Here is an 18,367-nt window from a genome sequence, read left to right on the forward strand (position 1 = left end):
GCATTTATTACTTTTCAAGTTAAGAAATAAAAATGATGTAGACTATGTTCAAGAACTTCACTTGCGTTGCTGAAAATTAAGCTACTCAATCCTAGATTTTCGCATAGAATTTTTCAGAAATACATTGAGATTAGAACCATAGGTTTTCCTCAGTTTGCATATATGTGTGTAAATTCACAAATGCAGCCTTCAACTTCACTAACAATCACTTAACACCAGAAGTTTTTGGAAGGATTTTAAATGAGAAAATCTTTACCTGCTGTTCATTTTCCCAAAATGTAGTAATTTACTATTTTACCTTTGTTTTTGCTCCTGAAACATTTAAAAACCATATTTATATAAACATTTATAGCACCATGTTCTAATTCTATTTTGAGCAGTCAGTGTTGAAGTTAGATGAATGTTGTTCTTGTCAGAGAAATTTTAAGAGAAGTGAAATGCTTAGACTGATGTTTTCCATGTTTAAAAAAAAAAATCATCTTTCTATTTACATCATGCAGCAATTAGGAACAAGTTTTGCAAGAGTCCATATATGAAATACTGCATCTCACCTCTTACTGAACTGCCTTCCATGTTTTGTTTGGGAATAACTTCCTAGGGTGTCAGTCAAGTTGACACCGAAGTTTTAACCTACATTCGGAGGCCACATAAGTGATTGGATTATGGTCAAGTGAATTAGTGTTAAGTCTTAGCTTGAATTATTGAGAAATAATACAGGTTTTACGTGGGATTATAAAGTGATTTCTTTCACAAAGACCTATTAATTTATATAATACCATTACTTCCCTACCCCAACATTAAAGGCTAAGATGAATCAATTGATAAGTTATTAAGATTTAAATGGCTAGATTTGATTTTCTATGGGCTTTTTTGTTGTTTTTTCATTATTTAAAAATTTTGAGTAACTTTTTGATGTTAAAATATGAAGTGATTATAGGTTTTTAGGTCGATTGAATCATTTTACATAGTATCTAAAATGTAACTAGTTACTCAAAGGTACAAATGGATATCCCTTTCTCTGTTGATAAAGACAGCCAGTTTCAGTGTTATGATGGGAGAAAAATCTTCCAAAGATGTGAGTCATGTATGAGAAGTTCTCGGCTCTTTGGTATTATCAATTTCCGGTCTAGAGTTTGCATTAGGAGCGATATATGAATGGCTTCTGTTTTTGTGACAATGAGTAAAGAAACTCCAAGGCAACGGATCCCAGTCATTGTTCTCAGAGATGAAAGTCCACTGTGCTGCTAAAGAGATTGCCTGGAATGACTTCTCATTTCTAGAGCCTTTAACTCTTCTCAAAAAAAGAAAAAGCAAGTATCCTAGAGCTATTTGAGACAAAACTCATTTTCTTTCCTTCAGTGCTTTGCTTGTATCCTGTTCCTTTTCTATGGCACAGTTTCAAAACATTATTCTCATTTGTAGGCATCTCTAGCCCTCTCGTGCTATGTATATACTGTCTAGAAACAGCATGATATAATGAGAAAAAAGTATTCCAGCTTTTGTACCTAAGTCACATAAGTAATAAGTGACTTAACTTCTCCAAATCTTTGATTCCTTGTCTATAAAAAAGGGGGAACTACGATGTTTCTCTTAAGGGCATACTGATTAAATTAGTATGTATAGGAGGGACCATTCCATGCTTCTGAGACCGACACACAGGGTAAGAAAGTGCTATAAATACATTAAATCCCCGTGGAGGGACACCCCACGAGACACACCATCCCACCCTCACTGCATTTACACACTTTCTGGGTGGAATTAAAAGGCAGAAGTCCCCTGTAGGCACGAAGCAATAGTCTTATTTCCTCTCTTCCCTACACTCCTTTGATAGGACAAAACACCAGCAGCGCCAAAGCCATCTTCGACCCTTGGAGACCAAAACACCCCTCCTATTAGCCGCCTTTCTTTTCATGCTGTAAAGTTGTTTTGTTTTAGAGTAAACTGACTGAATCGCTTACTTCTGTCTGCTTTAGAAACATTGTTTCAAAGTATCCATCCATATGATGTAGACTGGTTCTGAAGATCTGGTGTTTTTTTTAAATAAAACTTTTTCTTCTTCTTATGGACATGATTGGTGCCACTACTGTAACATTTTTAATAAGCCATTTTTATTTCCCAAGGAATTCATTTATTTTATAAAGTTCAGAAAATAAAAATGGCCCCTTTATTCCATCGATACTGCCTTATGTATTCTATTTTAGACTTCATAAGCTTATATAAAGATTTTCCCTCCAAAGTGGACTCTTGCTGTAAATACTCTCTAGCTTTTTTCACTCAGTAATAAATCATGTGCACCTCAGTATATCTGTAAATACTGACCTTACAGCAGTACTGTCCAGTGTTTACAGGCATAGATTCTGAACTCACAGAGTCCTGAGTTTTAATCCATTTCTGCCACTTGCCAGCTATAAGCCTGAACTGATTCCCCTGTAAGATGAGGATAATAATAGCACATGCCTTCTAGGTTACAAGTATTATATGAGGTGAGGAATGTCAAGTCCTTAGAAGTCCCCGGCACATAGTAAATATACAGTAAATTTCAGCTATTTATAATTATTTTTGAGAACTGTATAATTTTATATCATGTATATACCACAATTTATCTACCTCTCCTGTATTACTGAACATTAAGTATTGGGCATTTGTTTTGTTTACAGTTTTCCAGTTTATAATATATACATCTGCAATATATACATCTTTGCAACTAAATGTGTGCTGCTTTATATCCTTAGTAGCATAAATTTCTTAGGACACAAAAACTGGTGTGTCAAAGGGTATGTATGTTTCTAAAGCTTTTAATAGTATTTCTAAATAGTCCTCCAAAAAGGTTGTGGAACTCAATTCCAGCATTCTTTGTTGTTGAAGATGATTTCTCTTGAGCCATCCGTCTTTCAAAGTGATATCTTAAAATCCTTATCATTGCTAACTATACTAATATATTACAGGACAGTTACCTCATATTCATACATAATACAGAAGTGTTTTCAAAATAGATCAACTCATTCCCCCTGCATCCCATTACTAGAGTATAAAAGATGTTCCTCTTAGAGGAATGTTCTGCTGTGAATCTTTTCATCGTATTAAAATAACATAGCAGTGCTAAATTTTTAACATTTGGTAGATACCAAGTTTGGATAATTTGTTTGTGGCCTTTTTTTGAAAGCCATTTTTAAATTTCTTGGGTTGTTTTTTAACAGGGAATGCTACTTCACTAAGTTTGATTGCTGAAATGTGTGGATTTGATTTCTCTTGAGCACACATGAGAGAAGGCAGGTATAAAAATGTATTTACGCAAGGATAGCTTAGCCATGTTCCGAATGATAAAGCTGCCGGGAACCCACAGTAGAATTTATCAGGCCTTGACACATGGTACTAACGTGCTGCAGGGCAACTACTCAGGTTAAAAGCAAGACTGGTTCTCTTTAAAAGTTAAAAATATTTTTCTTCACAACAATTTGACTGCTTTTATTTCCCACAGGAATGGAACTTTTTTCAATATTTTAACCATAAAAATTAGTTTTCACTGTTTGTGTTCACTTTTTTTTAAAGCAAATCCGTGCATGGTCTTGTTAAAATTTACAAACAATGTAGGAAAATGTGAAGAAAAACATAAAAATCACGTTAAATCTCGCTGAGCTAATTTTTAAAAAAATCATGGTAAAATGTACATAACAAAATTTTACCATTTTAAGTAGTTTTAAGTGTACAGTTTGGCCTTAAATACATACACACACATTGTTGTGCAGCCATCACCACCATCTATCTGCAGAATTCCTTTCATCTTCCCAATGGAAACTACCCAGCCCCCCTTCCCCAGGCCCTGGCAACACGACCTTATCTTTACTTTGTATTGAAATATAATATTCATATAGAAAAATGCACATATCACAAGTACAGTGACAACCAAAAAAATAGAAATTAAAAACCACCAGGAGGAAGGAAGTATTTGTAAGTGTTAATACTGAAGTGCCTTTTTTCTCTGCGGAGCAAGTTGCCAGTGCTCTCTAATAGCATGGAGTTGCCTTCTCTTCACTGTCGCATTATTTCAGTTGATCATTTCTGTAGACTGGTGACTAGCTCAGAGTTTACAAGCCTGTGGCCCAGAGCAGAATAAAGCGCTGTGTAGTAACGCAGCACAAGACTGGCTTTGCATAGAGCTTATCCGAGGCTTTTGGAACCGCCCTCAATTGCACCTTGTGCTATATTAGTACTTCTCAGACAGGAAGAATTTTCTTTCGCTGGTGTAGCTCGTCCGGTTACCTTCAGGGTAAGTGTGTACAGTTCGTGTAAACAAATGAGTTTCTCTTGTTTAACTTTATCTGATTCTCGTTTGGTTCAGCATCTGATTGAAATTTTAGGCATTGAAAAAATACAAATTAATGAAGTAAAAATTGATCTAGTATAATGCAAAACTTCTTTATAGTTTACAAATATCTGAATATATAGAACTTTGCAGTGTCTTAGGGTTCAGAAATTAGAACTTTTTAGGTTCTAATTTTAAGAGCTTCTTGTTTGACATGTAGATGTCAAGAAACAACAAAGTACTCTCAGAAGTCTCTTTTCAAGGGGAAAAAAACCCTGTAAGATCCATATTTGTTGTCCATTCAAGTTGCTGTAACTCAGTTTTGCTGATAGCCACATGCTTTGTTTCTCTAGCATCAGGAACTATTTATCGTGGCTAGTAATAAATATAATTAATTTTTATTTTGTGCCCCTGAGCTTTGTTCAGGATATCATGGAATGGCACTATACTGGTATGTTTTATGAATTGATAAAAACTGAAGTACTATCTCTAAGGCTTATAACAAACTGTATACTGAAAATTAAGATCCAAACGTATATTAGCAAAAAGCCTAGGACGCTATGACTAAGTTAGATTTACATAATTGGATGTGCTTTACTTTTTAATAGTCCTTTTTTAAAATCAGGAAAATCAGATAATGCAGCAGACCATTTTTAAAGCAGTTTACTTGGTTTTCGCTGGCAATCTGTATGCAAGCCCTGAATCTGGATATTACCATTTCCCTGAAAATAAGACCTAGCCGGACCATCCAGCTCTAATACGTCTTTTGGAGCAAAAATTAATATATTATATAAGACCGGGTCTTATTATAGTAAAATAAGAGCAGGTCTTATATGAATTATTGCTCCAAAAGACGCATTAGAGCTGATGGTCCGGCTAGGTCTTATTTTCGGGGAAACACGGTACTTACCACCCACGTTGTTGTCCTAGGACAAATTCAAGGACAGAAGAATTCAGAGTGCCTGGAGAGTAATCAGTGTAACTTAACTTAATTTCCATGTGCCTTGGTTTAACTCATCTTGAAAAATGCTGTTAAATATTAGGGTAGTGCATGTGGGGAGGATAGATGAGTAAATTCTAAGCTCTGAGACTGTATATTTTCATAAGTATCCACAAAATTCTGACCAAGAAGTCAAGTTTTATTTAAGAAAGTTGGTATAAATGGCCAATTTTAAATAACTAGCCTTTGCAATCTATTTTTCTCCTCTCTTCCCCTCCCACCTTTTGCTCTTCAGTTTCATTTTTGTGTATGCCTGTATCGCTAAAGTTTCACTTTCCAGTTTATGAATTTTTTTCACTGCTGCTTTGAAAATTTAATTAGGGAGAATCATTTAAATGCCCCAAGAAACTGATTTACAATGCTATGGAAATAATGCACTTATAGTTTGATGTGCTAATTACCCTAAGAAAGTGTTGTTATAAAAAACCCAAGCTTATGACAAGTAATACAGGTTGCTGGCACTAAGATGAATTCATCGTGGATGTTTAGTACTGTTTGCAGGTACCCTGTCCATATTACAGTAACACATGCCTTTTCATGTGTAAGTAATACACAGTTTGCCATTCAAAATTTCATTACCTTATTGGTGTGTAGTTTAAGTGATTCTACAAGAATCAGAATTAAAGTGAGAATCATAACTTTTTAAGCTAATTATATTAATGAATTTAATCTTTTTCACTTTCCCATAAGAGAAAATCAAGTGGGTCCTTAAAAGCATTCAATTTGCATTCTGATACTCCTATAAAGGCAAGTAAATATTTTTCATGCAGACCCCGAACTTTTCAGTCATTGATTTGTAAATATATTTTCAAGGTAAAGTTAATCATCTCAGAATGAACTACCACGATAGCTAAAATTTTCAGTTACCCAGTTTGGGCTATTCCGGCGAAGTTCTTACCTCTTGCTTCATCAGTCTTTAGCCTTGTCCTCCCTATGCCTTGTAATGAACTCTTACGGGAGTGACCTGAACCTTGTGCAGAAAGCACACTGTTGTTTTCCACCTTCCACATTATCCAGTCTGCATTTAAAGATTCCAAAGACTTAACTTCAAAACTTCCTTTGAAGAGAGTTCATAGTTCAGGAGTGGTATTTTCTATTTTTGAACATGTCTTCTGCACTTGATGTGTTTTTTCCAACAACTCTTCTCCTGAAGCGTCTGTAACAGATGACTGTTGGCAGAGTAAGCCAGAACTTTATATACCAAGTATAGGTTTACAAGCCTATTGGTTTAAAAATACCCTGCCCTAATTTTCTGTCTTCTTTAGAATAGTGCCAGAATGCTGACATTTATGCCTTAGTCTTTACACTTTTATAGTGGTAGAGACCACAGCCTGATTTGTGTATTAGGACTGCAGTGTCACTTTAAGTGAGATTATGTTTGAACAAGGATAAATTCTGGTCAGATTGCCAGTGAAGACTGGGAAGAATGAAGGCTCTGCAGTTGAAATTGGCACAGAATCCACGAACTGTGAGGTTTATGTACAAAAAACGTCCTAAAGTCACAAGTTTAGCAGCTGCAAATTTTTTCCATTAGTACATTTCTGATTACTCTGTTTTCATTTGTGTTTTGTTTAAATAAAATTTGATGAGACCATGAGAAAGATGATTACTCTTTCATCTACTAACAGTTTGTTTCCTTTTTTAACCAAGCCTGAATGCTCCAGAAAGAGCCATACTTGGGGGTTGGGAGTGGAGACAATTGGGCTGCTTGACCATGTTTAACAAAAAGACCTTAGATTCCCAGATATTAAAATGTATTCTTCACTGCTTGAATTCTGTTTTTGTTGGGCTTTTCCAATGTTTCACAGAGTACGTGGTATTTTTATAAACTCTGTTGTATTTTTCCACATTCTCCTTCCTCTTTATCAAGCTAATAAAATGGTTCTATTTAAATAGTGCCTTCTGAGAAATCTAGACTCCTTTTCAGATATTAAACATCAAAGAAACACCATAAGCATTTAATATTATATGCTTTGGTTTCTATAAATGAGGAAACAGACTTGGTAGGCAGCTTCTGTGGCATCTTTAAGCCAGATGACTGACAGACCAAGGAAAGGTTACTTAAATCTGACTGTGTGTTTGACTATATACTATATAATCCTCTAAAGACTCCTAACCCCAAACTACCATTATAGTTACATTTTGGGGTTGGTGATCAAATGTTTTATGAGTTATATAGAGTGTATATATAGAGAGATAATAGATACTACATTATTTTTCAGATGTGAAAAATTGGAGGTATCTTTTTACTCAGCTCTAAGATGCCATAAATCGTAAGACCATCAACTTACTAACAGCCTTTCTGAGAAAGGAGGGAAAATACTTTTTTATAGGACATTTCCCAATTTTATGCGCTTAAAATGAAAGATGGAGGGATGGATTTTAGAATTTGAGGAAACTATATTAATCTGCTATAACACATTTTAATTATAAAGAACACAGATCTAATGTCCAACTTCTGTTACTAGAGTTTAAGGAAACGTCAGATTTTTTTCTCTTTCAACTAATAATACCTTTTTATAATAGTGCTTTTATTATAAAAATTTTACTTATCTAGAATAAAGTCATTGAGGACCAAAAAAGGAATTTTCCCTAAGATTTATACTGCAAATATGAAAAAAAATTATAAGAGATATTTTAAAAACTGCTTCTTTTGGTTTAAAATATAGACATGTATCAATTTCACCCAAATCCCTAAAATGATCATTTAGTTAAAAAACACTATCACATACCTATTTCATGCTAGATTGAAACACAACTCAGATCTTAGTCACATCGTTTCATAAAATTAAAGATACTAATATGAGAAAATTAAAGAATAAATTTGACATTTGTGTATCATGTTTCTCCTTACATTCTTTTTATATATTTCTTCATGCATAATTTTCCCAGAAACTTCATCCTTACATGAAGAGAAAATGTTGATAAAATGTTCTTGCAATAAAGCATTTTCTTGCAAATATTAATATATATACTTTATTCAAATCTTAATAACATCATATTAGTTCTTATAGGAGAGCTGCAACTTCTCCACATAAAATTTTTAACCCAAAACTTTGTGAGATAGAGTTAAAATCTTTACTGAGCTGCTTGTAAAGAAAAAAGCTGCCTTCAATAATTTGGTGTTTAAATCAATACAAAAGTACCACCGTCGTATGTTATTAACATACAGGAAGAGTCTGAAATGTATGTGCGTCACATGTACCTTTTTTCTCTCTCTTTTACTGTGACATCACCTGGGAAAATCCAGAAGATTGGATAACCAAGAAATGGCTAATCAAGATTCTGCTGTACATGTGAAAATGGTGGGTATCTAAAGATTTCCAGTTCCATTTACTAATGGTGAATCTTCACCACTTTTACCTCTGTCTCTAACCAGATAATTAATTATGGGACTGTAACTTTATGCAGATCTTCACAATGTTTGACATACAATAGAACCTCAAATATTTGTTGAATTGAATTTCAACTTATCTTTGAATTATTTTTGCTTGAAATATGTGCATTATACTGTTTCTGAGCATATAAGATGGTTACCCCATTCCTTTTTGTGCTAAATTTTCCTTGCTCAACAACACACTTAAATCATACAACATGAGATGTTTTATTTTAGGTCTCTGAATTAAAAATGACAAGCATTTAAATTTTTTAAAAAAAGAAAACTTATTGAAAACAGAGTTCGTTACTTTGTAGAAATTAGGATGAGGTAGGAAAAATATAGGCTTTCGAGTCAGAACTGGCTCCACATCTTAACTCAGTCCTTAAATATTATAGCTGTGATAACCTTGAATGAGGGCAACAATCTCACCTTTAAGAAATGGGTGTGAAACCACAAACCTCATGTTGCTCTTATTCATCTTTTTCCCCATCTTTACTGAGATATAATTGACAAATGAAATTGTAAGATACTTGATGTGCACAATGTATAATTTGATATACGTGTATACATTGTAGAAGGATTTCCCCTCTCTAGTTAACATATCCATCACTTTTCACATATTTACCTTTTGTTTTTTGTTTGTTTGTTTGTTTGGGGGTTTTTTTTGGTGAGAACATTGAAGTTCTGTCTCAGCAAAAAAATTATACAAAAATACAAATTTCAACTATATAGTTTATGCTTATAAACTATAGTCACGATGTTATACATTAGATCCTCAGACCTTACTCATAACTAAAATGTTCTTATTCATACTTAATGAAAAAGCATGTAAAGTGCCTAATAGCACTTAACTTTAAATGTTAATTTCCTGTATTATGTTAGTGAGTGTTTTAACTATGTAACTAGCATATTTATTTGTGGGTGTGGAAAAACATATCCATTCTCCATATTCACAATGATAAAATCCTAAAAATCATAATTTCTCCCTGTCTTTTAAAGAGGACAACTACTCCATGATCTCTTTCTTATTTTCTCTTTCTGTTTTGTTGATCTTCCTCTTCTCTGTTTTTTCATCCTCTTTTTTTTTTCTGGTTTGAGTCTATAAACCACAACATGACTTAGCATGCAAACAGCTTTGTGTCACAATGAACATAAATCTCTTGTTCAGGTTGACTTTCCTCCTCCAGTATATGATGGGAGGGGAAAGCTGACGTAAAGTACTGGTTAAGCTGTTATCAGCATAGGTTTTGCTGGTAGGATGAAACATATGAAATTGCTATTTTTGTATGTCAAATACAGTCCAATATTGGCAGTTTCATATGGTTCAACCTAGGAAATGGATGTGAACTTTGCACCCGTTGCATGATTAGTGTTTGATTCACTGGTTTTGAGCATGTATCTCTGACATGTAGAATTAAATCAGTCTAAACTTATTTTCTTGCTTGAGTAGATTGATTTATTTATTTTTAACCAAAATGAAGACGAGTGATGTAGGAATGTCCTACCATATAATTTGTTGTTCCCTGGGTCCCTCTAACATGTGTCTCTTTCAGAAACAAGTAGCCAGTGTAGTAAACCCCCAAAAAGACTATTGAAGAAAAAGAAGCCAAAAGATGATATACGAGTATACTTATGTATTTTTTTACTGTCATTGTATTTATACAATTATATGCGTACAGTTTTTAAAAATGAATAAACACATCTTTCCTTTCTAAAGATGTTGCTACATCTTTCCTTTCTAAAAATGTTTGCTTTTCTAAAAATGTTGATATATCTTTTAGGTTGAAAGCTCCTTGGGATTTTATCCTTACTTATTTTTTTTTCTTTTTGAGAATTCTTATAAGAGTATATTTGAGTCAAAACCGACAACATATGCTGGGGAATCAAAATCTCAAATGTTCCTTATTCTTAAGTTTTAATGATCTGACTCCAAATCTCCCCTTCTAGGCTTCGTCTCTCTCTCTCTCTCTCTCTCTCTCTCTCTCTCTCTGTCTCTCTCCACCCCTTCCCACCCTCTCTCTCCTGTCCATGTACACTTATGTTCCAGACAAACAGAGCTAGCTATCTTTTTCCCACATTAGACCCTGTACGTTGATTCTTCCCCAGTCTCTGCATACCCATGTCCTGCTTCTCTTTGAAAGCCTAGCTCACTTGCGTCTTCCTAAGGCCCCAACCGAAATAATCTCAGTTTCTTCTGTTTCCTTTGTAGTTTTTCTGGTCATCTTGGCAAGGTCATAATTATTTAGGTTCCTGCAGTGTAATCCATGTTCAGAATATGTGTCCTGAGAATATGTTCTTCCGAAGTGTATCTTACTGAAACGTTTGCATCGCTTACGGAGCTGTGTAACATAGTGCCTTGCACTTACGATCGTATTGTGAATCCATGAAAGAATGTGGCCTATGTTTCCTTAATATAGAGACAGACCAAATAGGCAGGCAGGGGGAAACGGGTATCCCACAAAATTTAGCAACAAAATTTAGCATAATTTTCCAACAAAACCATAGAATCATCTGTGTATGTGAGTAAATGTACCAGTCTGAAAAAAGATGTCTTTAAGTCTATACTATTTATGTAGTTACATAAAAATTGTAGTGCCCACTCCTTTGTAATGATGTCTTTTGCTTGTACCAAATACTAACATTGGAAAGCAAAGAAAATATATATCCCCTGAGAGCTTTGGACAGAGATTCTTAAGTAATTTAAACTAGTTTTTATGTAGGCCATTTTCAGAAAAATACAGGTAAACATCACTAGGACAATTTTGTGACTATAGCACGCAGCTACTCATTTATATCTTTTTTTTTTCATTTTTTAAAGAAACTTTTTATTGAAGAAGTATACTTTTTTTGTTGTTATTTATTCAGTTGTTTATTTAGTACCTATGTTCTAATTGCCATTAATATTACAGGAAACAAAATAGACAAAATCTGCCCTTATAGAGCTTAACTTCTAGGTATGATACATTTTTTTTTTAATTTATTGGGGTGACAATTGTTAGTAAAATTACATAGATTTCAGGTGTACAATTCTGTATCACATCATCTATAAATTACATTATGTGTTCACCACCCAGAGTACTCATTTATATCTTGTCTCAATAAATGTATCTGTAAGATAATACCAAATACTCTAATACTGCTATACAGAGTTTTGCATAAACCTATATATCTTTGAAATCAACTTCTTTAGAAATCACTGCTTTTTGAGTATCATAGTAGACTAACAGCAGTTTGTTTTATCTGTACAAATATAACATATTAAAGACCAGCCAGAATAAATGTATGTTGGGTTTTTCTTAGGCATCTTTAGTGTTGATTCAGGTTAGGCTCCAGTCAACCAGCCTACCCTGTTTCTTTGGGGGAAAGCTTTGCCCCTTCCCCAACATTGCCCCTTTTGCAACATTGTACATTATGGTCTTATAAAAGGAATTTGTTTTCTTTTGTTCATAAATGATGGAAATTTTTTGCCCCTATTTATTTTCCATAAAATGATAATAAAATTGAACAGTCTTCAGACAATTCAAACTAACTTGCCCTTCAAATTTGAAGTATCCTGACTTTATGTGCTACCAAAAAGGTGTATTTTTGTCCAAGAAGAATATGGATGGATTTGAGGATGTGACAAAAAGTGGTGATGTGCACACAGCTGCGGTGTGTGTCTTAGTGTTCTGATATTCTGATTATCTTGGCACTTCCATGTGTAGTTTTAAATTATATTTCTTAGGCCACATTCTAAAATTTTGAGTAAAATGCCCAATAGCTGAGAAGTATTTAGTGATGTTGTGTGTGTACTGGGAGAAGTGGGGGGAGGGGCGGGAGCAGGTACTGTACTGTATATCCCAAGGCAGATGCAATTGTCATTTTTACAATCCTTATACCTGTGTCCTCCACCCTGTTGTGTTCTTTGGAGAAAGCAGCTGTTTTTCATCTGTTTTCATCACTATTATTTCACTCTAGTGGTTTCTGGGTATTCACTATTTATATATCTGTATTTGTGGCAATGAATGGTTATATGCTGTGCAGAAGCCTGGCATGGACACCAGTGCCCTTAGCCACTGCTCTTTCAGATACCAGTTATTTCAAATAAGCCCATCTAAAAGGAAGGAGGGAGGGAGGGAGGGAGGGATGGAGGGAGGGAGGGAGGGAGGGAGGGAGGGAGGGAGGAAGGAAAGCCCATCTAGAAGTTGTTGGCCTAGCAGAAACCAGCCTACTTTGAATAGTCTTGGTGCTCTTCTATCCATTATCTGAAACTCGAGGATGTGATTTGCCTGAGGTAGGATGTTTTCCTCACTATGGACACACTGAAGTAAAATGGTTAATATTCTTGGTGAAAATATAGTCAGTGACATGTATCCTCTGCTGCTTTCAGGAATGAGTTAGCTATTGAATCAAGTATATACTGATTCCTATGCATCTGCCCGTTAAGGCAGACTGCCTGACGCACAGTAGGCACTTGGTAAGTATGTGTCAATCAAATGAATGGGTTAGTGAATGAAGAAAGGGAATCTAGGAAGAAGCGCCTATTGGTTTGTCTCATCTATTGACAAATCACTATAAACATTTAGATTACCTTCTTTAATTGGTTGAAACCCTTTAAAGTTAAAATTGAAATTAAAAGGATCACTGAATGAAGAAGGTTAGCTGCATTGCAGGTTATTCTATGCTAATATGGCTTTTTAAAAGTAAGTGTAATGTAGATCCAGCTCTTTCATTCATGGAGAAAATTTTAATGTTAGCATTTCTCTTTCTCATATACTTCCGTATTCATCGTCTGGTCTTTGGAAAACATCTAAGCATTTTTCCAATTTTTCTAATTTTGTCCATTATCTAGAAACAACATGAGACCTGATAGACTTACCTGGTCACATTCTCTTATAGAAAAGATATAAGGTCTAGGGAATTTTTCATAACCGTGTCCATAATACACGTGAAATACGTAAATACTGGTGATAACATACCCAGAATAACAGCATATAAAATAAAGATTATCGGATACAAACCCTATCCTGAGATTCTCTTACGGTCTTTTTATACTGTGGAGCTGACTGAAATGATCCGTAATCCCCTCCATCTTGTACCTGTGCTGTAAGAGACTGCACTTGTACTCAGTTTACTCTGATTACTTTCATTCTGTTTGTAGTTTTGTAGGAAAAAGAAACAATAACATTAAATTGTTGAGAAACACTACAATCTGCATGAACCAGCCTAATAGCAGCCTAAGCCCCGGTGGTTTAATACCTTTTAGTAGTTGTCTTAACTTGAAATAAATCAATGAATTTATTCCAAGAACAATGAAGTTCTTTAGGATATAGTACAATAGGGAGCAAAGATCTTGAAGCAAGCAACTTTTCAAATTAAATATACTGAATATATATATATATATTTTTTTTTTTTTCTTTTCTCCCGCCCCACCACTCCCTTGAATATATTTTAGTGATCTGTACAATGGTAAACTTGTGGGGAATAATCATGCAATATTTCCTTTCTGCTAAGAAATGTTTAAAAATGTAAATAGGAATACAAGCTAAATCTTAAGCAGAAAGGTTCTTATAAGAAAATTCTTTATCACAAAGTTCAAATATTCTCCATTCAGTTCTTGGATTCTATCTTGATAAATGAATTTTGTTAAAGACATTTTCTTATAACTACATATGTAATAATATTAATCTCAGAAAGCCAGATGCAAAAGCATGAGAATAAGATAATGTACATATGCATGTATCATACGTACATGTTTGTAATCAGAAAAATGAAAATAATGGGAAATAAAATGGTTACCTATTTTTCTTTGGGTAATAGAATTCCAGTCAATTTCTTTTTTTTTTCCCCGTAATTTTTTGAGGTAAGATGCATGGCTTTTATAATTAGAAAAATTACACTTTCTGATAATGTATTAATTACAAATGTAGTTTTGTCTTAATCTTCTAGGTGGAAACTACTGATATGCCTTTAAAATTTTTGTGCGTATAAGTGGTAATTTGATACAGTGGTTTCACTTGTTTTTAAGTAATACCTCAACGTTTAAAAATCTTTAAATGATATAAGTTACTGCTTGGTATAAGGGAACCTGGGAAAAGAGGAATTAAAAATAGTCAGTTATTTTCCTTTTATTTGTAGATGCCAGAATTCCAGAAAAGTTCAGTTCGCATCAAGAACCCTGCAAGAGTAGAAGAAATTATCTGTGGTCTTATCAAAGGAGGAGCTCTCAAACTTCAGGTGAATAATTATCAAGAAGCCTTTATTACTAAGCCTCTTTTTTTTTTTTTAAGATTTTATTGGGAAAGGGGAACAGGACTTTATTGGGGAGCAGTGTGTACTTCCAGGCCTTTTTTCCAAGTCAAGTTGTTGTCCTTCCAATCTTAGTTATGGAGGGCGCAGCTCAGCTCCAGGTCCAGTTGCCGTTACTAGTTGCAGGCGGCACAGCCCGCCATCCCTTGTGGGAGTTGAAGAATTGAACCGGCAACCTTGTGGTTGAGAGTCCACGCTCCAACCAACTGAGCCATCCGGGAGCTCAGCGGCAGCTCAGCTCAAGGTGCCGTGTTCAATCTTAGTTGCAGGGGGCGCTGCCCACCATCCCTCATGGGACTGGAGGAGTTGAACTGGCAACCTTGTAGTTGAGAGCCCACTGGCCCATGTGGGAATCGAACCGGCAGCCTTCGGAGTTAGGAGCATGGAGCTCTACCACCTGAGCCACCGGGCCAGCCCACTAAGCCTCTATTTTTAATGTTCAAGCAGACACATTCATCTCATGGTTTACTAAAATGTAAGCAAAGAAAGTTTGGCTAGACAGGTTTTGCCTATCCTTTTGGAATGGGAAATATAAAAGATATATCTAGAGTTGGTCAAAAAACATAGAATAGCCTATTAGAAACAAACCAAAATTAATGGCCTTGAAATAAATTCAGCTTTTCTTTAATATTAAGTACTAAGTTAACTAATACTGTGCATAAATATTAAACCATTTTAAGAATAATATTAAAATATGTACAGTTTCAAGTTGCTTTTCCATCTTTTAATTTAAAAAATCATAGTAGTTCAAGTTAAGATGTAACTATTAGGGATAGCTGATTTTTAAGAAAATTTTTTTAAAGGAATGTTTTAAATGTAAATTAAATCAACAATCTAGAAATTCAATAAAAAGAAAACAAAACATTTCTTTCTTAAAACATTTTTGAAAAGAAATTTAGCCCAATCTCCTAAATTTCAAGAGCTGGCAAACTATTACTATGTATCATTCATTGATTGGTATAGTTTATATACCTAAATAGACAAGTTACATCTAGAATGTAACAGTGTCAATAACTAAAGAGCTTCATATAGTTTAACTGCTTTCATTGCATTTCTGTACATTGACTAAGTGGGTTGAAATTGTGCAATATTTTATCTCGATGGATAACTAACCATGTTACCTGCAATTGCAAATTCCAATACTGATTAATCAGATTTTATGTGGTGATAATGCTAAGGCACGTAAGGTATTATCTTGTATTAAAGGTAATTCTCAGGTATGTGAACTGCATTAGAAAACCCAATGTAGAGAGAATAGCTCACAGTGGGGGCCAGGAACCCCACACAGTCCCAGGTCTCTGAGAAGCTTGCAGCACGGTGTCTGCCCTTGTAGCTGTGTTCTCCTAATGCTTTTCCCCCTTGTCTTACAGATAATCACAGACTTTGATATGACACTGAGTAGATTTTCCTACAAAGGGAAAAGATGCCCAACATGTCACAGTAAGTGCGGCACTCATAACAAATTCATGCAAGTAATCGTTATTTTAAGATCCTTTTCTACCTATGATATTGTCTGTGAGAGGGATTTTTTCTTCTTTTTGGATATTGAAAGTGAGGGAACCTGCTTTTTTCTTACTGTATTTTGAGGATTTGTTTTTTCCCTTGTTATATAAATGGCTATTTTCATATATTGTTTTTGTTGCAAAAGGAATAAAGACTTCAGAAATGCTTTTCTCCAAATGTAGTCTGTTCATTATTCAAGAAAATTTTAAATGGATTTTAAATTTTGGATTAATGTAAAGAAATAGTATTTATCACATACTCTGTGTTTTCTAGGAATGTCACTAAATTTTTTAGTGTAAATTAAGTTAAAGAATAAGCTATTAAAATGTGTTTCTAGGATAATATACCTTTCTTGTTTTCCAAAGTTGGCAGTGAATTTTTTAAATAATACTCTTCAGCCTGACACAGAAGCAGTGATATAAGCCTTCTCATTTACTGTTGATGCTTGTGTGAGAAATCATTTTGATAAGTTTCACAAAAACCTCTAAAAGTCATACCCTTTGGTCCAGTAATTCCTCTTTGGAAACTTTCTAATTAGGTCATCCTAAAAGTAGGGGGGAAAGCTGTGTTCACAGAAATAATGGTAACTAAGTTCAACATAAATTTATTTATAATAGCAAAAGCTTGGAAACAACCTAAAAATTTTAACACTGTAGAAAATGGTATAAATAATGCCATACCCACGTGACGGAGAATATATAACCATCATGAATGATATGCGTGGGGAGCTTTTAATTATATGCAAAAATACAGACTAAGATGTGAAGTGAAAAAGAAAGCAGAGTTCAAAAGTGTAGATCTGGGTTAATCTCTTATCTAATTGATAAATCCATAAAACTTTAAGATTAAATTTTTAGTAATTCATTGTTAAATGGTAAAATTGTAATTTTTGTTTTCTTTACAATAATCTATATTTTCCAGATTGTCATTGTTTATTAATGTTTTATTAAGAAAAAAGTGTATTTCAAAGATGTATTCCTTTCTTCTATTTAATTAAAAAGGAAAGTGTTAAAGGGACCAGTCAGTATACAATTCACAGTGTTTGAAGACTTTGAATTATCTAGCTCACTGGTGTAAATAAGGAATCACTAAAACGTGGATTTTTTTTTTTTTTTTTTTTTTTAATTTATTGGGGTGACATTTGTTAGTAGAATTACATAGATTTCAGTTGTGCAATTCTGTATCACATCATCCATAAATCACACTGTGTGTTCACCACCCAGAGTCAGCTCCCCTTCCATCACCGTACATTTGATCCCCCTCACCCTCATCCCCCTCCCCCCAACCCCCTTACGCTCTGGTAACCACCAAATTACGTTCCCCAGATTAATTTTCAAACCCCGTGGCCATCCTGTGGTCACCGACTGCCCTCCAATCCCCTCACCCTCCCCCCCACCCCCCACTCCCCCCGCCCATCTAGCAACCCTCAGTTTTTCCTCATTGTCTCCCAAACAGTTTCTGATTAGTTCATTCACTTATTCTTTTCTTTAGAATCCGCAAATAAGTGAGATCATATGGAACTTATCTTTCTCTGTCTGACTTATTTCACTTAACATAATGTTCTCTAGATCCATCCATGTTGTTGCAAATGGTAAGATTTCTTTCTTCCTTATGGCTGCATAATACTCCATTGTATAAATGTACCACAGTTTCTTAATCCAGTCATCTACCGATGGGCATTTTGGTTGTTTCCATGTCTTAGCTATTGTGTATAGTGCTGCAATAAACATAGGAGTGCATAGAGATTTTTGAATTGAAGTTCTGGATTTCTCCGGATAGATACCTAGGAGTGGAATTACTGGATCATAAGGTAGTTCCATTTTCAGAATTTTGAGATACCTCCATACTTAAAACGTGGATTTTAAAATCATTAGATTCTCTATCAATGCCAAGT

General features: G+C 34.5%; 1 protein-coding gene across 3 annotated transcripts in view; it reads left to right on the forward strand.

Moving 5' to 3' along the window:
- The window catches only part of NT5C3A (5'-nucleotidase, cytosolic IIIA), a 40,493-nt gene that overhangs the window by 15,354 nt on the left and 6,772 nt on the right, over positions 1-18,367 (forward strand). Inside the window, exons 1-4 of one of the 3 annotated variants that reach the window (XM_033088336.1) lie at positions 4,006-4,267; positions 8,554-8,608; positions 14,800-14,898; positions 16,341-16,410. In XM_033088336.1, the coding sequence (XP_032944227.1) occupies positions 8,573-8,608; positions 14,800-14,898; positions 16,341-16,410 (205 nt within the window). In that variant the 5' untranslated portion in view covers positions 4,006-4,267; positions 8,554-8,572. Of the gene's footprint in view, positions 1-4,005; positions 4,268-8,553; positions 8,609-14,799; positions 14,899-16,340; positions 16,411-18,367 lie in introns of those variants that run through there. The other 2 variants (XM_033088337.1, XM_033088335.1) reach the window with 2 other exon arrangements.

This window comes from Rhinolophus ferrumequinum, chromosome 20, assembly GCF_004115265.2.
Source record: "Rhinolophus ferrumequinum isolate MPI-CBG mRhiFer1 chromosome 20, mRhiFer1_v1.p, whole genome shotgun sequence".
In the NCBI taxonomy this organism is placed as follows: Eukaryota; Metazoa; Chordata; class Mammalia; order Chiroptera; family Rhinolophidae; genus Rhinolophus; species Rhinolophus ferrumequinum.